The 27,243-nt window shown below is 38.9% G+C and overlaps 1 protein-coding gene across 1 annotated transcript in view; it reads left to right on the top strand.

Moving 5' to 3' along the window:
- syt7b (synaptotagmin VIIb) overlaps positions 1–27,243 on the top strand; it is a 125,767-nt gene that overhangs the window by 29,498 nt on the left and 69,026 nt on the right. The window contains exon 2 of the mRNA XM_082528546.1: positions 25,219–25,322. Coding sequence (XP_082384672.1) covers positions 25,219–25,322 — 104 coding nt within the window. The remainder of the gene's footprint in view (positions 1–25,218; positions 25,323–27,243) is intronic.

Below are 27,243 nucleotides of genomic sequence, written 5' to 3'. Positions count from 1 at the left end.
TTGACATCCCCCAGGGAGAACTAGGACACACTGCTGGGGATAAGCATATCTGGAATATCCTGTTGCCTGCTCCCACCATGACGCATGGATAAGTGGAAGATAGATGGATGGATCAATCGATGGATCAAAGGACTGATGGATGCTGATGGGTCTCAGTGTTTTTATAAGTTATGAAATAATTAGGTTAAAGCACCGGGTAATCTAGTGGATTTCCAGAGTAGAGCAGTGTAGTTAATACAGTCTGCCTTTTAGTTCTGACATGAGAAATAATATCACACAGAGGATCTAAGGTTCCCATATGTCTATTGTGTATTTTAACTATGTCAGGTAAGACTGGATGAAGTCATTCAGTGATTTCAAAACAATTAAAATTGATCATAAAATACTATACTGGAGATTTTCTGTGGATGCATACTGAACATGAGAGTGTTACTGTGTAAAGCTCAAGCCTATAGACATAGAACCATTACATCTTTTTTCTCTTTTTCACTTCTTAAAAAATACATTAGTCAAATGTCTGCGACACTCACAGTATAGTCTTCCCAGATATTTGATATTAATGGTCGTATGTGATTAGACACATTTTCTTCTTCAGCTTTTGCTCCATTGACTATAATCTTCCTTCGTTTTTTTCTTGTTTCAGTTTTAAGTTGTTCTGACTTCTGAGTCATCCACTGATTTATGTCAAAGATGTTGATGGAACTTCAATTATTTGGAGAGATATATAGCTCAGTATGATCTGTGTAGTTATGGAAACTGATGCAGGTTCAGTATGCATTTATGGTTGCACAGGATTATACAAAAGTCTTGAGCCACTCCTCATTTCTTGATATAAGAAAAAGGCAAATATGTGCAGTGATGTAGTGAAACATGGAAGCATACATGGAAGCATACATTATTCCCTGGCTTTTAACTCTGTAGGAAAACTGACACCTTTCTGATTAATTTTATTGTATTTTTTAATAATTTTATTGTATGTTTAATTTTGCTAGTTGTTTTGATCTGTGTTGTTCAGCACTTTGGTCTGCCTGGTGTGTTTTTAAAGTGCTACACAAATAAACGATGATGATAATGATGATGAAATATCGTATATAACGCAAAAACAGAGTTTGTAATATTCTAACTGGCCTAAAGGCCTAAACAGGTGCAATTTCCTTCAGTAGTCTTCAGGAATAGTTCTCCAGGCTTCTCAAAGGACATTCAGATCTCTTCTATGGATGTTGGCTGTTCTTTGTTTTGTTTATAGTTAAAATGATCCCACACTGCTTGAATAATATTGAGGTCAATATCTCTGGGGAGGCCAATCCATGACTGATAGTATTCTGGTGTTGTGTTGTTCTATCCACGTATGCTATTAAGGCACTGGCAGTGTGTTTGGGATCACTGTCAAATTGTATTGCATTGTGGATCAAAGCCTGTTGGTACTTTTCTGCATTCATAATTCCATCAGTTTTGACAAGATCACCATTTCCACAGGCTGAAATGCAGCTCCATGATCCATGACAGTGCTGTCACTGAATTTTCTTGTGTAATTTATCATACCTCAGCCTGTTTCCCTTCCTTAAGGGTGGCTTCTTGACAGACACCCTTCCACTGAGACCATTTCAGATGAGGCTTCAGCACACAGGAGATGTGAGCTCAACTGAAGGGCCAGTTGGAGAAATGTTTTTCAAGATCATATCCTGAAAATTAGTGGCTCCTGAGAAGCAAAATATATGATGTGATGGTTTTGCACAGGACGGTATCGGTATATCCATGATTTGATTAATCTTCATTCTAGCTTTTGGTCTGCCAAGCATCAATCCTTACTCAGCTTTACACTGTGAAAATCAGTGTGGCAAGGAAAAGGAAATATCTATAATGCCCTTTTCTGCACAACAGGCTTTTGTTGGTTTAGGCTGTATACTACAGGACGCTCTCTGCAAAATTGGCTTATGTTTGAGTCTGTTCTGCTTGGCTCAATTCCTGCTTTCTTGTGGTGTTCATGTGATTAAGGTGACAGTCAGAGTGTGCAGTTTGAAAATGCCACTCACACTGCTCCAGGGCGCACGCTAGTAAATGTGCTACTGAGCAGTTGTTGCTATGCTACCGTTGAAAGTAACAGTAGGAGATGACATGAACTTGACAGAGTTAAACTTCAGGAGATGCATGCTTTCTTAAAGCCCTTTTCAGCCAAGCAGCTTCTGTTACACCCATAGTGGTTTCAGGAATAATTGAATGATGTTGGGAAGTAGGCAGTGTAGCAGTAGGTAGTGGTTTCTAATTGAGTTTTTGTATTCGATACGATTTCGATGCAGCAGGCTATGGATAAGAAAGGAGTACTTTGATTGTACAGCTAATCATTAGCATGTTCATTTGTTGTGTTTGGTAACTGTACATAGCTCTTGGAATGACTCTAGTATAGATATCTATTTGATGCACGGGCACAATCTCATGTGCAGAAACTGATGGTCCTGAAGCAGCATGAAGGTTACACACAAGCCAAGTTTATCTCTGTTTTAAAATTGGACTTAGCATGTGAGTCTATGGGGATTAACTTGCTTTCTGAGAAGGCCTCAAGTGGCCATTTGAGGAAATGCAGTTGTTGGCACTTGCGCATTTAGCATTAGCTTTGAATTTATTGCCCGGTAGACTTTCAGAGCTACTATTATGGCTAGAATCCAATTTGTTTTTAGGCTTGTGAACTATTGATTTTTTTGTTTGTTTGTTTCAAAGCTGTGTCTTATATTTGACTTCACAGTAGATTAACTCAGCTGACAGAAGTTTTATTTTGGCTGAACCTTTGACCGCGTGCTGGCCTCATTATAAGCCTCATGATGAGCTGTCTGTTGTTGGTAATTAGGAGGGTGTGGAGGGAGGTGCCTCTTGATAACCCAATAACAAACCCTCAACCAAGCCTGTAACATTTACATTAGATTATTCATTTAGCCGTGTACGTTAATGTCTTAGGGTGTAGCCTGATTTCCACAGTCATCAATTCTTCTGTTGATGACTGTTTTTTGTTTTGTTTGTTTTTTCCATCTGACATGAGCCTCTTCATTGTTGCTCTCGGAATCTGTGACATACAGTATATCATGTGAAAGGGAAGTGTGTGCTTTTGTGTGTTTAGGGCTTTGTATCTTTGACAAAGAAAAAAAGGAGGCACGATACAGAGAAAGAGACAGATCAGATAGGGACTGGACAGACAGCAGAAGAGCTGAGATGGAAGAGTGATCTTATCACTGCAATAATGTCACACTGAGAAGATTAGAATTTAAATCCTGGCAACTCCACTGCTTCGAAATTAAGGGCACAGACACTATATCGGGAAAATAATATCATACAATATACTGTGGGAAAATGCATGATGGAAGCTGTTGAACCTCGGATGTGTTAAATAGGTCTTTGATTAGGGTTAGTCATGCTGCTCGTTATTGACGTTATAGTATGGTGGAGCGTCAAATCAAAAGCGGTTGTCCTTAAGTAAAGGAAAGCTCATGATGGGCACTGTCTGGTTATAGTGTACACATGCTCTTAGAGATGAGGTCGTACTGTCTCGATTTCCAGAGTTTGAGTTGATTAAATGCTTTCTTTAAAATCAATAAATTAATAATTGAAATGAAAAAGTGCTTTTTTTTTTCCATTTTGACTCTCATGGCGCTCTGAGTTTGTGATTCTTAGTAGACTGACTTATGATTCCTGTTTTCATTTCATTACCATGTAATCAGTTATCATTATTTCTTGTTATTTTTGAGTTCTTGTTATTGCTTAGTATTCATGAAGTTTAAAGCCTGTTAAGCTGATTTTCATTCCTCTGTGTGCTGGTGTTGAATCCTTGGGTTTCTTTCAGCTTCAGTTTCTGCTTTGAGTTTGTATTTCTGTTTATTTTGTGTTTAGTTGCCTCAGTGTTTCCCCATCTGTTCCTCCCTCTCTCTCATCTTTATCATTCATGTTTTAGCATATTTTTATGATTATTATTCATTTCCAATTTTATTCTGTTAACTAGTTTTCCCTTGTTTCTTGCTTTGGATTTTCCTTTCTGACGACTGTCTTGCTGTAAGTTCACCTGAGCCTTGTTCCCTGCTTGTTTCCCTCTGTGTCAGTAAGGTCCCGTCATCCCTGTGACTTTCCTATTCCTCGTTGAACTTCAACGAGTTATTGTGAAGCAAAAGAGCAATTAAGCAACATTAGTAGATGTGTGTGGCATTTAAGTTTCATTGTTCAACTTTCTGTGCATAAACAGTAATAAAAGAATGCAAAAAGAGACTAAAATATAATTACAATTGTAAGAAAATGTGATCAAAATAGAACAAAAACAATGCGGCATGAAACTCTTCTAGTTCTGGAGTGGAAATGTGAGCACTTTCGGAGAAGAGAGAAGATGTTTGATGAAGGAACATGTGGCTCCTCCTCACAGAGAATATTTGTTCTCTAAACAAGGCTCCTTTATGTGAAGTGTGCGGGTGGCCTGAAGGCGGGTTTGTCCTGTTAAGCAAATTCTGTTCCCACAAGAGGTTCAAACCTGGCTCTTTCCATGTGTTTGCAGTAAAATATATTCAGTTCTATCTGCAAGTCTCCTGGCGCTCCTTCCATGCCGAGTGCAAATGGATTTGTATGTTAAAAATGGCAAAACCTAGTTAGTGAGTTTGAGCTGTTATATTTTACTTTGATGTATTTTTGTGCAGAAAGTTTAGGTGGTGCATACATTTACAATTGGATATTCTTTTCATATTAGAGGCTACAAGCATTTGATTTTTTACATATAATCACACTGAAATTTGCTCTTTGTGGGAGAATTTTCCTAAGATTTCTTTAAGATCTCCTGCTATCGCACAGTTTTTGTTTCTTCAAAAGTCGTTAATGTCTTGCACAAAGCTGGAAATGGCTCATCTCACAAGTCCCTTTCACAGATATTCTATTTATCTTAGCACGTGGTTTCTGAAGCTCACGCTGGCATTTACAGTCCACTAAAGGTCCACTTGCACATGACATCATAATCCTAGAAGGCTGAGTCTGACTCAAACTCACACCTTGTAAATATGACCTTTCCTGGTTTTACAAGCTGCAGGACAGAGGTGGGACCAAGTCATTGTTTTGCAAGTCTCAAGTAAGTCTCAAGTCTTTATCCTCAAGTCTCAAGTCAAGTCTCAAGTAATGTCAGGCAAGTCAGAGTCGAGTCTCAAGTCACTGGTGTAAAAGTCCGAGTCAAGTCACAAGTCTGAAACTTTGAATTTCAAGTCCTTTCGAGTCTTTAAAAAAAAAAAAAAACGAAAAAAAGCATGTTGCAGTTATGCTAAATGTAAATATTAGACCATGTAATTTTAAAATCTGTGTTTTTCTCAACACATGACAAAATAGTGAACTTAGAAAATATACACAAATTGTGAAATTGCACCTCTTTAAAATGCAGCTCAATTAAACCTAGCTCCAAGAATAATTTTCACCGACAGTTCTGAGATAAGCTGCATGTTATTCTTGGATGCGGTTGTAGGACCGGCTTTAAAATCGCATGACAAAAATATCATACACATTAAAAAAAAACTGTATCACCAACGTAGCCTGGACAACATTTGCTAGTTAGATGAAGTCAGCTATCTCATTGTAGCATATTTATATGCATATTTATAATCATACGGTTCTTGGAGTGAGTGCATACACTCATGAAGTTTAGTAACTTCCGGTCACTGCAACAAGCCCAGGTACAGTTTACCGATGGATGGGTGCAGGACCTTGAAATGCACCGTGTCGAACGAAAGACCATCGTACGTATCATAAGTTTACCAGTCTCACAAATCGTCGTCATAAATATACATTCCTTAACCGTTTATTAATAGGACCTTTGAGCTCAACGGTAATTAATTAGTAGTGGAAATAATTTCTGGTAGCATCACAGAAATGTAGCAGTGACAATAATATTGTATGCTGTAATCGTACTGGGCAATTAGTGATACAAAAAACCTGTTTTATCCTGTGAATAAAAGCATATGTTTTTGTCAATGTACCATAATAACAGAAGCGAAACGCAATATTGTGTCAGGACAATTTACTATTTATGCACAATAAATAAAGGAGCATAGCGCGACAATTTCTGTTCAGCGCCAGACTTGCTTGTAACCTATATCACCAATTATGTTATGAAAATGACGTATTAACTACAACAGCAGACTGACCTTCGTGTAAATGCTTGGAGCAGACTAACCTGTGAGCTGGAGTGTTCTGGGACGTTATATTTGATCTTTGAATGGCTGCAATCCAGGCCATCCGTCGCATCTTTGTTACTTCGGAAACATGGCTTGAACAATTTCTCTTCAACGACGTAATCCGATAACAACCGATCTCTTTACCCGTCGGCTTCCCGTGGCTGTCATGCGACCGGCTATTGCAGTTAATAATACAACGGCTTCTTGACATTTTTGTGTTTCTTTTTATCGCTGTATAACTGATTTTAATTGAAAGCCTGCGTGCGCTAGTACCGCTTGCCACGAGTTCCCAGAATCCTTTGCGGTTCTACCCGTGAATGACGTCACATTTTCAATCTCTATATAATATGCATGTTAAATTTTATATTTGGGGTAAAATATCAAGTCTTTTCAAGTAAACCGGTTCAAGTCCAATTCAAGTCCCAAGTCATTGGTGTAAAAGTCCAAGTCAAGTCACAAGTCTTAGAACATTTTTTCAAGTCAAGTCTAAAGTCATAAAATTAATGACTCGAGTCTGACTCGAGTCCAAGTCATGTGACTCGAGTCCACACCTCTGCTGCAGGAAGTGCATGACCACTACACTAATAGATTGTCTGGGGGGAAAAAATTAAGTGCTGCTGAAGATAAAATGATTGTCATGGGTGAACTAAAACAGCTACCATACTCATACAAGACTGGTTTAAATCTAGTGACTTGTCTTTATCTGGGACGAAAATTATTCTGATTATGAAAGAAAGATTTTGGGACTGATCAGCAGGTTCTTTGTCTTAATAATCTTAAAGATTAGCAATGGCCCAAAAAGTGTGCTGTTAATCATATAGTGCAATGCTACATGCATCAAACAATTACTGTAAACTACACAGTTTTTAAGAGTTTAGCTCAAAACTTGAAGTCATTAATTTCACATTAAAGCAACTTATTTTTCAGGGTTTAACTAATCCTGTAGCAGGATCCTACCCCCAACTTTTCTTGTCACTGAGCAGCAACAGTGAAGAAGTAGCAGCAATGCACTTCAACTGTGCAGCTGACTGTGTTCTTGGATGTATGCGTCAACTCATGCACAGATTCTCATTCTGCTTGCTATGTTACTGTATGTTCTTCAATATGACTGATGACAGCAGGCGGAAATCACCCTCAGGGTACCAGTGAGGGTCCTGGTGCTAGTGAGTTACAAACTCCACCATGTTCAGTCTAGACAGTTGTACTTTAGAAGACCTAGCTTCTTGAAATTAGACAGAGCCTAGGGAAAAAAGAAACGCTTTGACATTAAAAGCCTAATAACAATTAGGTTTTTATTGTACCGGGAACAATCTTAGTGATTGAAATATTCAGATGTTGCTAGAGCAACTATGATGTTGGAAACGTGGTATTAATATTACTCCTTTGTTTCAAGGTCTGCTCAGTTTAAAGCACTTTTATGAAAAAGAATCTCTACACACAGATTTAGTGCAGGTTTCTAGTTGAGGACTTGGCAGTTTGGGCAATGAGTGATGTATACAGTGGCTGTAAACTTTAACCTGGATGCAGGACTACCGTTTTGTTCACACTAATATTAAAAAGGAGGTATCTTGAGTATTTTGAAATATAGAAATAATCTTTTATGTTACCACTAAGCTTCATAGTTAATTTCATGAAACAGAGGTACTAACTCCCTTAAAAGCTTTTTTTTTAAATCACCTAGTTAGTGGTGAGTTAGTTAGCATGTATGCCTTAAATAGTCCAAGTCCCTGAGTTAGGAGATTGTTGCATTTCATTGTCTAGTAAATCAAGTGAAAATAAAGTAAAGTAAAGAGATGAGTGGAAAAGACTCATGGGGCAGCTTTCCTCCATCACAAATGATAAGCTCAAACACAGGCTAGCCTAGTAGGTCGCAATGTGCCAGCTTACAAGTCTGCTGTTATAGGGTTGAAAAAGCTGAAAGCTGTGTCTCTTTCAGGCAATAGCGCAACAGGGAATTGTACTCAGCAGATTCAGCCAGAATGAACAAACAACAACGATTCACCAGCCACTATAGTAACATTTACTTTGAGCTGGATGCAGCCAGCGTGCCACAAATTTACTCAACAAACAGATGCAGGATTTTGTGAAACAAAGTGTGAAAAACACAGAATTAAGCATTCGCCCTATTAGTTACAAAATAGGGGTGAAAATAGGTTTATATGGTTTGTAAAAAAAGGTGGTAAAAATTATGTGACAAAAATGTAATGGCAGGCTTTTAACACTTGTCTGTTGTCAGTGTCACGCTGCACACAGAATTCATTTTAGAAATGAAAGAGGGTGTATCCAGAAATATTTTCAGGAGGATCAGGGAGCATTTTATTTGACTAACAACTGTGGAGGTAATACTGCCATTATTCACATTCTTATGGGTCCTCAAAGTCAATCTTATTTATTGTAAATGCAGCTGCTTTCAGCTCTACATTTGCATGATATCACAGATTAGAGACATGGTTATATAATTTTTTTGCTTCAGGGAAGAGTTGTTCATATTCAAAACACTGACTGCACCATACACAAAATGCGGAGGGAAAAAAAGTGTTCACAAGCGCTCACAATGGAAATATGTTTTTTCTTCCTTGATAATGGCAAACAGGATTTTATCACATAACATGCGGTGCTGGTGATAAATAAACTGATGAAGAAATCTGGGTATATATACAGTGGATGTGTGCATGCAGTAGTAGCTGAATTTGTGATTTGTGATTTAATATTGCTAATATTATTATATCTAGTTGTCTTCACAGTACCAATGCCACCTATACAGCTGGAATTTGGAGTATTTGGTACCACTCTTCAAGTTGAAAACAGGAAATAAAAAGAAGCAGAGATACCAGTTCACTAGCCAGGCTATTAACACGTTCCATCTTCCTTATCCTGCTGATTTAAAGTTATGTTACTTATCCTGGCTGCCTGTTACTTTCATATAATTTCAGCCACTCCCACCTGCTCCTCTTTCCTGCCAGTTGCATCACTTGTCCTTCTGCTCATCTACTTCCACTTCAATCATTAGACCCTTCAGTACAAATACCAGCCATTCTTGTGCTTTAGTGGACTGGCTTTGTGCATTTTTGGCCTTGCTTTTCAGAAAATTATGTTATCATTTGTCCTTCTTTTTTCGCTTTGGTGTGATCAACCTGGAGCTTCGTTCGTGGTGAATTCTTCATTTTTCCTACCAGCTTTGTTAGTTTTCATCAAATTCACTTTATCATGTCTGTTTCAGTTTTACAGACTATTCTTTAATCCAACATATTCCTACTGAAGGTACACTCGCTGACAACTTTATCAGGCACACCTGTTCAACTGCTTATATAACGCAAATATCTAATCAGCCAATCACACGGCAGTAAGTTGGAAACATGGTTAGGTGATCACCAGAAATGGCAAGAAAGGTGATTTAAGTGACTTTAAATCTTCTAATGTTGTTGGTGCCAGATAGGCTATTCTGAATATTTCAAAAACTGCAGATTTACTGAGAATTTCATCTCAACCATCTCAAGGTCCAGAAAAGAAAAGAAAAATCCACTGAGTGGGTGCTGATGAAAATGCCAGACTGCTTCAAGATGATTGGAAGGCAACAATAACTCACAAAAGAAAAATAAACACACAAAAAACCCACCCATTACAACCAAAGTATGCAGAACATTTCTGAATGCATGTGTTGAACGTTGAAGTAGATGACCTACAGCACCACAAGAATGCACTGGGTGCCACTCCTGTCAGCTAAGAACAGGAAACTGAGGCTACAGTTCACACGGCCTCGCCAAAATTGAACAAAAGATTGGAAGGATATTGTCTCGACTGATTAGTCAGAATCAGAGAAATTTTTTTAATCCTACAGGATCATGTAAAATTAAGTGTAGAAATAGAGATATAACTAGGTAAATATAGATATAAATATAACATAAATATAAACAGACACAAGCATTAATTCCAATGTTTCTAAAAGAATATTACAGGTATTATAGGTGCACAGATGTGCAAATATACAATCAGATAGGGTCAGAATTTGGCATAAACACCATTAAAGCACTGATCCATACAGTTCAGCTTGTAATGGCATGGGAAATATTTCCTCAGCACACTTTTGGTCTCTTAGTACCTACTGAGTATTATATAAACCTCCTCCCTGAGTTTTGTCCATCTCTTCATGAACAAAGTAAACCGGTTTTCTGAAGGCTGCTCCCACTAGTTAATGCACCCCGTCACAAAGCCCAAATCATTTCAAAATTATTAGTTCACTGTACTCAGATAGCCTCCACAGTCACCAGAACAGGATGTTCTGTAGCAACTCTGTGATGCTATCATGTTCATAATATGTTAATATGGACTAAACTCTCTGAGGAATCTTTCCAGCATCTTGTTGAATCTACAGTAAACCACGAAGAGTTAAGACCGTTCTGAAGACAAAAAGGTTGTGAGTGTATGTTCCTCCAGAATGTCCACAAATGGCCGTGTACTGTAGTTTTTAACAACACCAATAAATGTATACATATATTTTGAGATGCACATTTTGTGCCTCTCAGTACAGAGAGCAACACAGTACAGGTCTGCATAGTGTGTGCCTTTTGCCTTTAAAACAGAACCAGTTCTCCCAGCTCCGCGCACAGGTGCAGTTTTTGAGGGTACTTGACAGGTGCGATAGCTTGCTCTAAACTCGGCGTCTCCGAGGACTTGTCACAGTTCTTCGGTAAATTTATGTTGTGCAGTTATTTTTGTTGGTTCATGTACTGTAATCAGAATGACTTGATTATGTTAAGATCAGAGCTGATCCATCTGTTGCAGGTCTCTTGTTGTTGCACATATTTCTTTCTGGCTTTGTTTGATGTCATTATGATGCCATAGATTGAGTTTGGGAACGACCGGACACCTCCCTGGCGATACTGCTTGATGGATGAGGATCTGAGCACTGGAAGTTCCTAAAAATGTTGCACAGTAACATGTCAGCTAAAACAATAATGCCTACGGCAGTCTATATATCATAACCTGGTGGCTCACTGATGTGTTTATAATAGTCTTGGGGCAGCATGACTCTTTTCTAGTTCTAATATCATCAGGAAAAATATATAATGCCACATCTATATTCATAAGTGTCAGATACATTACAGTATTATGAATTATAAACTTAAATAAATAAGATTAACATTCATTAAGCTACACAGAAGATCAGGACAGGGAATGACGGTATAATGACGTTTTGATTTATGTTGAGTAAAGCGTAATCTGTGGTTAAATGATAATGAATCTGTGATACCGGAGTTTAATTGGAGAACACGTATCTGTGTATCTCTTCTCATTCTCCTCTAGGCAGGATTTTCTCTTCTACTTTCAAACAGTCCTCCAAGACTTTGTGAGAGTTTTTAACCTCTCTCTACGATCCCATCACTCTCCCTGACTCTTGAGCATTTCTGTTAGTCATAATGACTCTTCAGTTGTGCCCATTCACCCATAGCCTGTCTTGTCGCACGCAGTAAACTTCTGGATCCTCCTCATTACGAGCAACACATCACAGATCCTACAGAAACACACTTTGATGGCTCTGCCTGCAGACTGTTAAGATTATTTGCCTGGATAAACACACCTGCCAGTCAAGTATATTAGGTTATGAGCCAGTCATGGGTCTGTTGTGTTACGGCCCTCTGAGACAGCAAAGAACAGCTTGTTTGCTGCACATCACATGTGCTGAAACATAGCACGCCTTCCTGTGTTTAGTCACTGTAGCAGTTTTGAAAAAATATATCTCTGAGTGTTTTTGTCCAAGGTTTCCCTCTTTGCTTGTACGTAGCAGTAGTTATATATGTCTCTGATGGACACACAGGTTAATTGTGTACTGAAATGAAAAAATACTGCTTAAACTGGAAAGTCGCCAATGTTGTGCATGCCCGTCCCCCTGTGGGGCTTGGCTAGGAAAAGAAAGAGGCAACCGAGCGAATGCTTTTGATGTTTCAGTTGAATGAGTAGCAGGGTTACAGAGTCGCAGTGATAGTTTGGCAGGAGCATGATGAAGTCTGCTGGCATCCATTAGGAAATGCATGGTTTCGGAAAGCGAGGGGAACAAATAGCAGGTGGAATGGAAAACTTGATTTACAGTGAACAATGTGAATGGAAGTGGAATTTGTGTCACTCAAGTCTCATTACGAATCATGAAAAATAGCTGACTGCAGAAACCCTTTTTCAAATAAAACCACACAATGAAGAGTCTCTAACCAGGTTGCGCTGTTAATCTGAAGCGTGCCTCCACGACACATTCAAACCCAACTCACAGTGCTGTCTTCTTTATGCTGTCTACACTCCTTCATTTTATGACAAAAGTCATATTAATTGACTTGTTGCTCATTTTTATTGAAAATAGTTTTGTGTGTGTAACAACCCTCTGGTGAGCTTTGTTAAGCTTAAGCATAAAGATGATTACTTCGGGTTGGGGTGGGATAAAACGACTGCTTTGCTAATTGCAAATTTTGCAAGCGCATCCATTCATCCCGACTAGAGATGAAAGATTTTAAGGGTTCTGGTGACATTATTGATTCTGCTTAAAGGTCAGATTTTGTATCGATTACCCTTTGATTCCCCATCAGTTTTCTCCGGGGAGGGAAGTGGACTCTAAACACAGAGTGAAAGCTGAGAAGAAAAAAGCTTGACTGTGTGCAAAAGCTCCACTGCCATGAGTTTGATGTCATTGTTTAGCAAATTGCAATTGTCAAGAGCAAAAAAGAAATCATTGATAACAGGAAAGGATAAACTTGGGGGCATGGATTTTAAATGGACTGGGCACTTTGCTACCAGTTTACCAAATCTTGACCTCCTCAGTAATTATGTTATGCAACTTCCTCCTTTGCTCCATTATTGGTACAATTGCTAGAGGGCATTAATTGGATGGATTTGGTGCTTTTTGCTGCTAGATTGAAATATAATTTCTGTAACTATTAGTATTCTGAACTTTCTTACAGCCCGTGGCTTAAAGTCACTTTTCACATCCCATAAAAAGTTCAAAAAACAATTATTCTTTTTTTCCAGGATCTGTGAGTCAGAGTTTGTGTTTGAACTGTAAATTCCTAATTTTTACTTATTCTCTGTTTTAGTTATAGTGTGAGTTATGGGTCTCTTCTTTGCTTATTATGTCTTCAACTTTAGTTATAGATCTTGCATTTTTTTTATTCTGGGTTGTAGTGATTGTTTGGTTTGATTCCTGGAGTTTCAGTTTAGCCCTGCCTTCCATGTGTCTTCTCTCCGCTATTCATCTTTGTGTTAGATTTCTTTGTTACTTGCTGGGTTTTTTGTAGTTTTGGTTGCTTGTGCCTTTGATTGAGTTTAACTTCCTTTGTCTCATTATCCATGATTTATCCCAGCATTACCGTGTGTATATAATGTTTGAGTCTTTCATTGCAATTTTTTATTTGTGTCTTTACTCAATGCTGTGTGCTCCTCTGCGTTGTATTTTCTATAGCTCCTTTTCCTGTCTTGGTTGTGTGCTTCCTTGCGCTGTGACTTTTCCCTAGATTCCAGGTGCATTCCTGGCTTTTTTGTATTTTTGGAAAACTTCAGCATTAAATCTATTTATTTAAAACAGCATCCCATGAGTCCTGCATATTGAGTTCATATCTTTCCTGCCACGCATCCATTTATGACAAAGTGATTATGAGACATATGAAACATGTAATGACATGTCAAAGAAAAGAAACTTCCTGTATTCCAAAGATGACATTGCATATAAGTCAGTGCTAACATGAGTATGTGATTTTTTGGTTCATAGGCACTTTTACAGCCTGTAATTTATGACAAAGTTCTGCACTGGTGTTGGCATGCAAATGTGTTTCCATGAATACAAAATTATATCAGAAAAACCGCTGATAGCCATGTTTTTAAGTTACAGGCTCTTTTAGGTTTATGCTCCTCAGAGTGATTTGATAATAGGTTAGGTTTTAGAACTGTTAAAATCGTGTATTTACTATCACAAATAAGTGGCTGTCCCACACATGACAAATGAGCTGCACCAGAGTTTGCTTTAAAGTGGCCAAAGACCCAAATTTAAGTGATCATTATCAGAATGTTTTGTAGCTTCACTTCTCCATCCCCACAAACGCTGAGCAATTTCACCTGTATAACAAAGGAGTCTCAGTTCTTTCAGGTTCATCCAATTTATTCAGCTATCATGTTTTTCAATGTGTGGCTGTAAAATTTGAGGTCCAGTGCCAACATTCAAAAGAAAATAAGCGAAGCAAAATGTCACACAGGAATAATTGGACCAATTGTACTGGTCATGCAGTCTATCTATCATGTGTTGGAGGCCCTCCATGAGGTGATAAAGCGTTCATTTGTCATGCATATGTTATGTATTCAGTGTATGAGTTAACCATTAAATCACCTTCTATTGTCAAACCAAAGTATAAGTGAAACGTACTTAATTTTCCAAAACCATTAGGTCAGCGATACTCGTTTTAGCTCAATCTTTTAAACATTCACATTTGAACTCTATTAAAAACATTTTGACACAAGCATGTCATTTAATTACCTGAAGAGAATGGGATTCCTCTTTTTTGCTTGTAAAAATGTGATGCTTCGGGCTATACTATGAGACAATCCAGGGAAAAGACATCCCACCCCCAGCCTACACAAAGGCTTCTGAGGTTAATTTAGTAACTGGTAGTAAAAACCATAGAAATTATCTACAAGGTCAAATTGAACTAGTTTGGAAGAAAAAGGTAATCAGACAAAGCAGTCACTTTCCATAGTTGCAGTATGTGACTCAGCAAGCTATTAACAGTAGTAATTACAGAGATGACAATATTTTCCATTATTCAGTGAAAAAGCCTAATGAGAAATTAACCCGTACACTTATGATAGAAAGGTTCACTGAAATGGAAATCTGCCACGTCAGGAGTCAGGTGCTCGCACACATCTTTGCTCTCACTGGCAGCTTCTTCTCTCTTCTTCATCTCTATCACTCATCACTAATCATGAGCTGGAAACAGTGTTGGAATCCATCCATCCCTCCATCCATCCACCCCTCCATCCATCTAGCCATTTATCCATCCATTGCCGCATGTCTCCCTCCTTCTTATTTCCTGTTATTCTTCTGTGTATCTGTGTGAAAAGGCCCCAAAAAAAATTTTGTTAAAAAAGTAATGCAGTACATTACTTAATCACTGGCTTGAGAAAGTAATTTGTTACACTACGTCTGATTTGCACTGTCACATTATAACCCGTTAACAACATAAACCTTAGGGTACAGTCCCACACAGTGACACAAGATCAGGTGAATGAAGAAAAATGCACGTTTGATGCACTGAACAGATGATTGGAGAACGTTTGTAGTACAAGTACCGACATATTTACAAGTGTAATCGATCTATCGCTGGATTTAGCACAGTGAAGTGTTTGTCACTGTGTTTCCAGAAAATGTAATGTGATTACAGTAACTGGTTATTTTCTTACTGTGTTACTTTGTAAAACATTACATACACCCTAAACTGGTCATACACAATGTTCTATATAACGCCAAACCACAGCTCTTTATTCTTAGCATCTCAGTTTATACAACAAGCAGTTTAAAAAAAAAAAATGAATAAGTAAATAGAAAAATAGAATCTCCAGATCTGATCTTTGATACAGTCGCAGACTTTTAAGCAGAGACCTACTCTTCTCTTTCATTTCCCTTTGCTTTTCTGTATAATTGCATGCCCATCTTCCTCCCACTGGTCGCCACTCTTCTGGCAGAGCGTTTGTTGTGCCAGTCAAGGGTCACCTCCCTTAGTGGTGGCCCTCTCCGTGTTGTGCCGACCTACAGCAAAAGATGGCCCTTTGGGAGGTCTCCGGTGACTAATAGTGCTTATTCTCTGTGTTGTGTCAGGCGCTAACACCAGGGGCTGAATGAACAGAGGGCCAACAGATAAGCACAGCAGGTGGAGAAAAAAAAAGGGAAATGCAGAGACAGTAAGGGGCACATTTGACAGAAAAAGATATTTGTGCCCACAAGTGAGGAGAGCATGGACTGAATTAGGATGGAGAGTGTGGAGGAGTGTTCAAGAGACAGAGAGAAGCTGAGGCATCTTAAAAACAACCTTAAAGAATAACTACAGTTTAGACAAGCTTTTATAAATTTGTCTACCCTTAGAATCATTAATACCTCAACAGTTAGGTCCTTTTTAAATTCTCTATTCAAAACAGAAGTAAGGATCTTATTAGCTTAGCTTAGTATAACATTTTTGAAGGGAGGAACAGATAGCTTGGCCCCGCCTGAAGTATGCCTACCAGCACATCTAAAGCACACTGAAGCTCAGGTTAAACACATCAACAAAAGTTCTGCATGACACCAGCACTTTTTATATAAAGTCACTAACAGAGATGCTTCACTACATTTTTACGTAAAGAACCAGGTGTTCCTATCCATTTTTTATATTGTGCCTTAGGTCATTTACTGTAGTTCAGAAGATCTTATGCGATGGGATGAGATGATATAGACATATATAGTTGCATAGCATACAAGCACATTGATTGATAATGAACTTTCTACCGTTCTCTACATTTTTAATGGCAGAAACTTATTGGAAATATGTTGTGAAGGTGATTTAGACACCTTCACAATCACAAGCACTACTGTAGTGAGTGTGTCTATGTCATGGTCCGGAGTCTGCGACTCCGTGTTTATGTTTAGTTTATTAGTATTCTGTGGTTTTGGTTACCTTGGGTGTTTGTACTCTTCTGTTTCATGGTTCATGTTCCTATGTTCTGTGTCCCCCAGTCTGTGTTAAATTGGTGTGTTATGTCATTGCGTGTATGTGTTTCCTGTTTTATTGTGAAGGTCTGCGTCTTATGTGAGTGTTTTCAGTTTGCCTCCCTAGTCTCGTCACGTTAATCACTCCCAGCTGTGTTCCCTACCTGTGTGTAATCTCCCTGTGTTCTCTGAGTGTATTTAAGTTGTGTCTTCTGTCATGGTAGTTGCTGGTTCGTCTGTGTTGTTTCCCCTCGTCTCCCCGTATGTATTTCCTCGGACCTCCCTGCATCTTCGTTTTTGGTTTGTGTTGTTAGTTTCCCCAGTTTAGGTTTCCGGTTTCATGTTCACCCACCATTGCTGTTTGTACCCACTCCTGTAAATACATACTCACCTGCACCAGAGCTGCCGCCTTTTGGGTCCTTTCTCCAACTCCACACGGCTTGCCCCGGCAAACCGTGACAGTCTACACTTGCCTTGTGCTATTTCTAACTTTTGCGGTAGTGTGAAAATCCTTTTCTCTACAGAAAACCCCAAATTGAGCTTTAGAGGTTTTTAGAAAGTGTATAGCTGAACCTCCAGTAACACTGTGAGGAATCTCGGAGTCGTTTTGGACCAGGATATGTACATCAGTGTGCATATTAAAAAGTATGTAGGATTGCTTTCTTTTGAGTAATATCTCTAAAATTAAAACCTCCTGTTTCAGAGTGACGCAGAAAAACTAGTTCATGCATGTATTACTTCTAGGTTGGGCTACCGTAATTCGTTATTATCAGAATGTCCTAAAAACTCCCTGAGAAGCCTTCGGTTGATCCAGAATGATGCAGAGGACTAGAAAGAGAGAATATATTTCTCCCATATTAGCGTGTCTTTACTGGCTCACTGTTAAATCCAGAATCAAATTTAAAATCCTTCACATACAAGGTATTGAATCATCATGTGCATCTTATTCCAGTGGAGCACTTCGCTCGCAGATTCCTGGCCTACTTGTGGTTCCTGGGATTTTTCAAAGTAGAGTGGGCCCCCCAGCTCCCGGTTTGGATTCAGGTGACTGAAACTCTCTGCTTGTAAGATTAGGCCTAAAACGTCTTTTTTAAAAGCATATAGTTAGGGTGACACTGAATCCTCGCATAGTTACGCTGGAATGGACCTAGGCTTCCCATGATGCACTTAGTATTTCTTTTTCCCTCTCCGTTTTTCACTCCGTGCGTTTTTATGAACCACTCTGCATTTAATCATTAGTTATTATTCCACAGTGTATTTTTTTTGTCTCGTCGCTCTCCCTCCCACCGCCAACCAGTCACAGCAGATGCCTTACCCTCCCTGATCGTGGTTCTGCCAGAGGTTTCTTCCTGTTAAATCAATTGTCAATTGTTTTTTATTTGTGAGTTTTCTGTAAGTTATAGTTGGTCTTTAGCTTACAATGTAGAGCACCTTGAATTGAATTGAACTTTTGTTTTACATTTCAATGCATGATTCAAATTGCAGTGTGTTTTAGAGCATTTTAAAATGTTGTGAAGTTGACTGATGCTTCTCTTGGATTAATCAAATTTATGGCTTTCATTTGTAGCTCTGTTGTGTCCTCCTGGAAAATTCTCTCTCATGGTTGTTGACTTTTAAATTTAAGCAGTAGCTAGTTTAGCTAACTTTGCCCTACTTTTTACTGCATGACAGGTAGCACACATTGATTTATTTTAGCTGTTTTGTAGAAGTTTGCTGGAAGCAGAGTTAAGGAGAGTGGTGAGACTGAACCATACAGATATAGCTGCAGGATGTAGCGATCATTTTCTGTAGTTTGTGACAGAACAACTTAATTTTACATTACAGAAAGTCATTTTAATGAGAAATATTGATTTTGTGCATCAGCTGCTACTCTTCCTACTCACTTCGTTACATTATGACCACCTGCTTAATATTCTGTTGGTCCCCCTTCAATGCCAACAAAAAGTCTGACCTGTCTGGATATGGACTCCACTAGATTCCTGAAGCTGTGCTGAGGTATCTGGCACCAAGATGCCACAACAACAGATCCTTTAAGTCCTATAAGTTGTGAACTGGGGCTTTTATGGATTAGACTTTGTTTGTCCAGCACATCCCACAAGTCCCACATGTCTCAACACTTCAAACTCGCTGTTGTGCTCCTCAAACCATTCCTGAGTCATATTTGCTTTGAGGTAGGCTCATTATCCTGTTGAAAAAGGCCACATCCATCAGGGAAGATCGTTTCTATGACAGGGACAGTGCAGGTAGATGATATATGTCAAAGATCAACATGGACGCCAGGATGCATGGTTTCCCAGCAGAACACACAGACCACACGGGGCCAGCCCGTGAACCTTGGCCACCTGTGACCCTGTTGCTGGTTCACCACTGTCCCTTCCTTGGTCTACTTTTCATAATAGCTGGGAACACCCCACAAGAACTGCAGTTTTGGAGATGCTCTGAACCAGCCGTCCAGCCATCACAGTTTGACGCTTGTCAAACTTGCTCAAAACCTTATGTTTGCCTATTTTTCCTGCTTCTAACACATGAAGTACAGCCCACCCACCGACAGGTGCCATGATGAAGAGATAATCAGTGTTATTCACTTCACCTGTCATAATATCACGGCTAATTAATTATTAATCAGTTGACTTGATTAGTAATTATGCCAGCTGAAAGTCATTAAAGTACCATTTTTTAAGCTGTGAACTGAAAATAACGACAACGCGTGAAAATGTTTGTGAGTCAAAAGTCTTATTCTTCTACTTTTTTGACTGCTCCCTTTAGGGGAGGGGTTCTCACAGTGGGTCAGCTGTCTCAGAGGCATCCTCCTCTGTTACACTAGTACTGCATGTCCTCCTTACTACTTTGGCTCCAAATTGCTCAACTTGAGCTGTCCCTCTGATGTACTTCTTTCTAATGCTGTCTCGACACTGAGACACTCTCTATTATTGCAGGGTCTTTACCTTGCAATATAAAGTGCCTTGAAGCAACTGCTGTTGTGATTTGGGGCCATATAAATAAAACTGAATTGAATTGAAGTGAATTGAACTGAATCCCAATGAAAATCTTAAGCACTGCCACCCCCAGTTCTGCTTTCTGTGTTTTTGTCAGCGCCACCATCTCCAAACCATACATCACAGCAGGTCTCACTAGCATCTTGTATACCTTTCCTTTCACTCTTGCTGCGATCCTTCTGTCACAAATCACCTTTGACACTCTTCTCCACCCGCTCCACTTCAACCTGCCTGCACTCTCTTCTCTTGCATTCTTGATGATCCACATTTGATTTTATGTCGGATTTCCTTCCTGATACAAGCTGGGCTTATATCAGGAAGGCAATAGGAGTCCAGTGACCCCCCCACCCCCCAGCTAGTTTAACAAGCTTTCTACCAAATATCATTAAAAATTAATGCAACACAAGGATGCAGTCTACATTAATACAAGAAAACTAAATAATGGCTTACAATCTGTTGGAGCTGCATGTGGGGAGAAGGGAGACTAAGGCATGTTTAGAGAGACTTCTTTTCAGATGGGCAGTTTCAATCATTTGTCTTCTTACCATAATTGAAAATAATGTTGTGTTGACAGGACACTGCAAGTTGAAAAATGCTGACAACAATAAAATATGTTGAAGAATGGCAAATCACTTCTAATTAAATATCAGTCTCTGTGTTACATTTACTGCAGTTATTGTTATCACAAGGATCTCCGACTATGGCTGCTCCAGTTGTATACTACACAGAGGGAACAAGACAGAGAGAGAGAGATTTGAGTTATAGTAACAGTGTCTTGTTTATATTTGGAGCCATAGGTGGTGCCGAGAGTGATACTAAACACAGCGCAGCGGGGGCTTCATCTGGAGGCAATTCACATTTATTGAACCCTCCAAGACCTGACTTGATATTGTTGCATCAGCATAGCCTGTACAGTTTTTCCATGATGCATAAGGTAAATGTTACCATTAATCTGTATATGTAAACTTATTAGTAGGCAGAGGTTTGAAATACACATATACATCTGTTTTGTTTTTATTTCTAATCTGGTTTTTAACTGTAAGCTGCTGGTTTAGTGAAGACTCCACTAATACTTTGAAGCCAGTTTCTGGAAATTTCAGTATTTTTCTTTGTCAGGTGCACTTTGACATAAACCCTACAGTTCGCTTAAGATTTTTAGTCTCAACACTTCAGGGTTAGACTTTTGATTTGCAAACTTATCACCGGGCTTGATTTTTTTTATCCTTGCATGGATAAGGGTGTAACAGGTACGTATTTGTTAGGCCGAGCTGCGATGTTAAGTATCCAGCCCAGTCATGGTGAGGTCATCAGAACTGGAAAGTTGTTGCAGTTCATCATTTCTTTGTTCCATCAATTTAATCCTCTGGCCCCTTTGCTTAATGTGGCCTTAAGTGCACAGACTGCCTCCATTAGGTTCATGAAGTTAACTTGCTGCTTTACAACTTTACTGTTTTCTTCTAACATAAAGTTGAGAATTTTTTCTCAACTTGACTTTTTTTTTTAAAGTCAGTGACAAAAAAAAACAAACAAAAAATGAAAAAAGGTTCATGAAAAAAACCCTTTGCTGTCAGAGGTGTAACACAATGTGTCAGCAAACCCACATCTGTAACCACGAGCCAGAGATCCTAACTCCGGTTTCTGGGATGTTTTCTATGATTCATGGCCTTTTTTGGCGACAGGAAGCGAGCTGCAAACACACAGCTCCTCCTCTCTGTGTTGCGGATATTTAGCGGTTCAGTGTTTAGAAAGTCTTGCAGTTGACTTAACATTTATTTCATATATTTAAAAATAAATGTCAAACTGAATGAAGGCACAGGACAATAAACTGTGCTGCTGAACTCCATTTGATCCTTCATTAGATCATCAGGTACACAGATCTTGCTTTAGCCTGCAGGTGGAGGGAGCTCTCTGTGGTGCTGAAATATAGTACCGTTGAGTTGTAACTATTCCAGAAAAGATAACCAGAGCTCACAGGATGGCGCATTTATGAGATAACACATGTTTCTGTCACAGCAGCACAAAACAAGCAAACCGGGGGGACAGGAGAAGGGTAAAATGGGTGGATGGGTTTGGCAGCAGGATCACAGGGACAGGCAAAAGGCAAAGTCCATAAACAGATAGGGAATTAAAACTGGGCAGACTGAGCACACAAATGACTGGAAAGCTCCAGGGGAAATACAGCTGGATAGACAGTCTGGTTTAAATGAATGAAACCAGTATAAACACTGAGGGAGTTAAAGGAATTGGGAATGGGTCACTGGATAGATGTGGGAAACCAGGTGAGCACAAAATGACACATGAAAGGCAAAATCAGGCATGAATGAAATAATGAAGAGAAGGAATGTCAGAGAAACAGTGTGATGCTGCATGAAGTCAGTGATTCAGTGCTGTTTGAGAACTGGTAGCACTGAGTATAGGTCAGTACTTATAATATGCCACAAGTCTATGCCACCCTATTAGAGCACTTCGCTCTCGCACTGCAGGCCTACTTGTTGTTCCTAGAGTATTTAAAAGTAGAATGGGAGGCAGAGCCTTCAGTTTTCAGGCCCCTCTTCTATGGAACCAGCTTCCAGTTTGGATTCGGGAGACAGACACTATCTCTATTTTCAAGATTAGGCTTAAAACTTTCCTTTTTGCTAAAGCATATAGTTAGGCCTTAGTTATGCTGCAATAGACGTAGGCTGCCGGGGATTCCCATGATGCATTGAGTTTTTCCTTTGCAGTCACCTTTCTCACTCACTATGTGTTAATAGACCTCTCTGCATTGAATCATATCTGTTATTAATCTCTGGCTCTCTTCTACAGCATGTCTTTATCCTGTTTTCCTTCTCCCACCCCAACCGGTCGCAGCAGATGGCCGCCCCTCCCTGAGCCGGGTTCTGCTGGAGGTTTCTTCCTGTTAATAGGGAGTTTTTCCTTCCCACTGTCGCCAAAGTGCTTGCTCATAGGGGGTCATATGATTGTTGGGCTTTTCTCTGTATCTACTGTACAACATAAAGTGCCTTGAGGCGACTTTTGTTGTGATTTGGCGCTATATAAATCAGCTGGTCCACTGATAATTTGGCCATGGCTGGCTATAGCATTTTGCACATAGTTTGAAATATAAGAAGGGACTTTCATATTGCATTGTGTTTGTTTGTCTCTATTCGTAATATTTACATGAAGAAAGTATTATTAAGAGGATATTATGATATCTAAAGATATGCTTTTTAACTAATTATGTATATAACAGGTTAAAAAACACACTTGACATTGATTAAAAAAAAACAATGTCAGTATAACATATAGGCTTTACTGCCTCCTTGCGAAGGCATTTTTTTTCTCAGCTTCTTTTTCCTCAGTTTCAGAAACTTGACTTGACATTTTGGATTCTGATCCAAAAGTTGTAACCTTTAATCTCCTAAGACCTGGACTCTTCCATGGCATGCATTTTTAATTTCTCTTTGATATTTGGGCATATTGGGACCTGATGAATGTAAAAACAAAGAATTTCAAGATTTTTTTTACCTGATTTTTGTTTCTGAGAGAAATGAGATCCACATATGAGGACATTTGTTTTAAATGTCAATAGAACAGTGGCAGTATAATGTCTTCGTATCTGGATATCAGGCCCAGTTTTGCTCATTTTGTAGAGCAAAATGTATTATTTTGGTCTAGACATCCCAAAATGCGATGTCCACATATGTGGACGCCAGGTCCTAGGAGGTTAAGAGCTTCTCATGCAGCTCTTAAATGTTCTCTCTAAAGTAAAAAGTGAGTCAAGCACTCGAAAACAGTGCACCATGACAACATTGTTTCCATAACAAAGACTAAAGAAAGCAGCAATACAGTAATAGCTTGCATACACTCGTTTATATCTTTGTATGCATCTTTAAAGTATCTTGAACTTTCAATTATCTTGGGCATTAAAGGTGAACCTGACTAGAAACTATATAGAGAGATAATTAGTGAGTGAAGAATAAAGTTTTCTTGCACACATATCATCACGGATCATGCACTGGCTTAACTTTGGTGCTATCTTGATGTTCTATGTGGTGAGCCGGTTAAAGTTTCTCATCATGCAATCATAAATTTGTCTTTTTGATTACACCCCATCAAATATCGCTCTTATGTGTTCGCACACATTGTCTTTTCATTCTGAAAGATATGAAAGGATTATTCTGTTTCCCAGCTGGTTGTGTTTTACTCAGCTGAAGAGCACTGTAGCCGCTTTAGTTGTGTTGTTCTAAATGGGCATGGAAACACTTGTAGGATTGAGCCTACTTATCTGTTAAGCACCAAAACACTTTACTACAACACACCCTCTGCTGCCAGAGTGAAAGGCTCAGAGCAAAAAATTCAACCCTGCCATCTTCGAGTAATTGCCACCACAATCAAAAATCAGATACGCTATCAAAGAGTTGAACAGACTTTAATTTTATTGGGGATGGAGGGTAAAACAAGCTGACATTTGAATAACCAAACTAACATATATGAGGTGCATAATACGAGAAGAAGAAAGTGGATGGAAAGAGTGCGAGCATGGGCAAGAGGGTGGATAAGAATGATTAAGTTGACTTAGCTGATCCTCTTCCAATATTTATTGGCCTCAACAAATTTGCTGTCGGTGCACAGGCAGGGATAAAAAATGAAGTCAAGGGATCAAGGGAAAATTCAGCAGTCAGATGAATTTTTCAGGTGGAGGGGAACTCAGAAAATGATCATCTGCGTAGCAGAGACAAAAAGGATGCAACAGTTATGAGTTCATTGTTTGCCAACATTGCTTTTGCTTTGTGCCAGTGGATTACGAATTGCTTGGCAGACAGCGGGATGAGCTGTATGTTGATAGGCAGAAACTGAAAGAAATAGAGATGAAGAATGGAAGGCTGTGGAAGAAGTTTTCATCTGTCAAGACGGGAACAAAGTTGCTGAAGGATTTACGAGATAGAAGAGAGCAAAAGGAAGCTGGTAATTGAACAGCTTCTGGCCTCGTGATATTATCTCTTCCTGACATGTGCGCATCGCCCATTGATACATGCAGGGAACATGGGGATGATGCCTTTTCACTGCCTTTGTGCCCCCCTCGTTCCTGTTACATTTCTCTCTGTCTTACTGATGACAGTTGCCAAATGACAAGGATGAATGGTGAAAGGAAGGAAGGAAATAAGGAAGGAAAGCACATTACTAAGCATCACTCCTGATTATCTCAAGCATTTTCCCAAAATGTTGAGCTCTGTCTTTTTTTGTCCTTCAACAAGTCATCTTAGACTTTAAACCTCAGGAGCTTCAAAAGGCTAATTGTTACAATAAATGCACTAACACCCTCTGTGTGTGTGTGTCTGTCTCTCTCCCTCAGGCTCAGTGTCTCTCAGTGTATTCCTGGTGTCTGTTGCATTCATAGTATGTGCCATTTGGCTGGTAGCTCTGTGTGGCGTCTGCACCTGGTGCCAACGTAAACTGGTAAGTTCCAATACTTATTATTCACATTTTAATGACCATGACATTTGCTTTAAGTCCCCAGCAACCCCAGCAAGAATATATTGTAGATCTTTAATAGGCATCTAGGAAATCACTGTGAAATGGAAACTGAGATGTTGGGTTTTTTCCCCTGGTGAGTAGGTGGCATCATTTATTCTAGAAATAAACTTTTGGAATAAAAATAGTTGCATAATCACTTTGCAGATTCGTGATTTCTTTTCTTTTCAAGTATAGTAAAGAAAATCTAACCAGATACATCAACTGTATCTTTGTTATATCCTACATATTTAAGTGTTTTAGAGGCAGTCGGTACAATTTGTAAGGTCTTGTTTTGGAGGATGACTGGACAAACTGGCTGAGTGTAACATCCGTTTTTTTTAGGAAGTAAGAAGGTTGTGGAAATTCTGCTGGGCCTTCTCACTGTATGAATAATTCATTATTGGAAGGATCAGCACAGCTTTTTTAATGCCCTGCATAGAAAACAAGATTTTTCATTTATTGTGTGTCCTAACCTTCAAATGAATCGAACGTTTTTGGTGCACAGGATGAAGAAAAAAACCTCATTTTGATATGGTGGTCTTTAAAGAAAAAAAAAGATATATTACTAAATCTTGCACATTTTTATTCAAAAATAAATTAAATGTTATCTGAAATGCAAAATTTTGATATGCAAACAAAGTATGTGCTCATTTGGATGAACAGAGTGTACTGAAATAATACTCTCATGTGCAAGTTGAATGTTTTCTTTTCACTCCTCTGAGAAAATACATGTTGTGAAAGCAAAATGGCCCCAATACTGACCAGTGAATGAAAAAAAACAAACAAACAGTGTTTCTGCATGAAAATTCAAATTAATGTGATTTAACTCTTTAAAGCCTGAACTTTGAAAAAGCTGCCAGAAAATTCCTGTGAGTGTTCAATGAAGCTTCTCACAAGTAAAACAGATTTTAGATATTAATTTGTATATATGTAAGTTTTAATTTGTATAATATTTTCTGCATGCAACGTTTTACTTTTTGCAATTTATTGCTTAAATATGTTCAGTTTATTTTAGTTTTGTGGGGTTGAGGTGGGGAGATGGGGGTGTCACATTGATGAAAACTCAGTGTCAAAAACTCACAAAGACTCGTGTATTAAATATGGTTCGCTTGTCATTGCAGAGTTAAATCAGCATCAACTTAATTAATACTAGAGACTTGACATACAGCTTTCAGTTTCTCACACTGCAGATGAGAGTTGCAGATCCACTGTGACTGATGGGAAAACTTCTCAAGGTTTGGTCCTCTGCCTTATAACGGAGGGTTGAAGCAAGTCTTTCTTTACAGTCAAACTGTTTCAGAACAACATCTTGTAGCTGTGTAGAAGATTTACAGCTGTATAGACAGTCAGGGTTTCTTCTGAAATATCTGCAGCCTTAAATTGAATGTGTTTGCCTTAAATAGTGTTGTGCTTTTTCTGCGCCATGGCATTAGAAGCAGGAGAGAGGCTGTATATTTGGCTGTGGCGGCGAACATGAACAGAAACCTCTGTAACTGTGGCCGTGGCTCTGAGCCTCGTGCATCATGACAGCCGCTCCATGCTAATGATTAATATGCTAATGAGCGTCACTTTGAGCAATTGGCTGCTCGAGTAACTGTAATTCCTAATTTTGATCTGCTGGCATTTCCCCCACTTTGTCCTCTCTTTCCCCCCCTTCATGCATCTCTTTTGTCCTGTTCGCATCTCTCTCTGTTTGAATAGTGACTGTAGCACAGCAATTCATTCACCACGACAAGCTAAGAGTTAACTGAGCTATTACAGATGAAAAACACCTTCTAAGTAACATTTACAATTGCTCACGACTGAGAAACAAACCCATTTCTTATCTTTGTTTACTTTAAAGTTATCCATATCTCTCTGTGTT

The sequence above is a fragment of the Aulonocara stuartgranti genome (genome assembly GCF_965226115.1).
Source record: "Aulonocara stuartgranti genome assembly, chromosome: 1".
In the NCBI taxonomy this organism is placed as follows: Eukaryota; Metazoa; Chordata; class Actinopteri; order Cichliformes; family Cichlidae; genus Aulonocara; species Aulonocara stuartgranti.
This window is presented reverse-complemented; position numbering and strand designations above follow the sequence as displayed.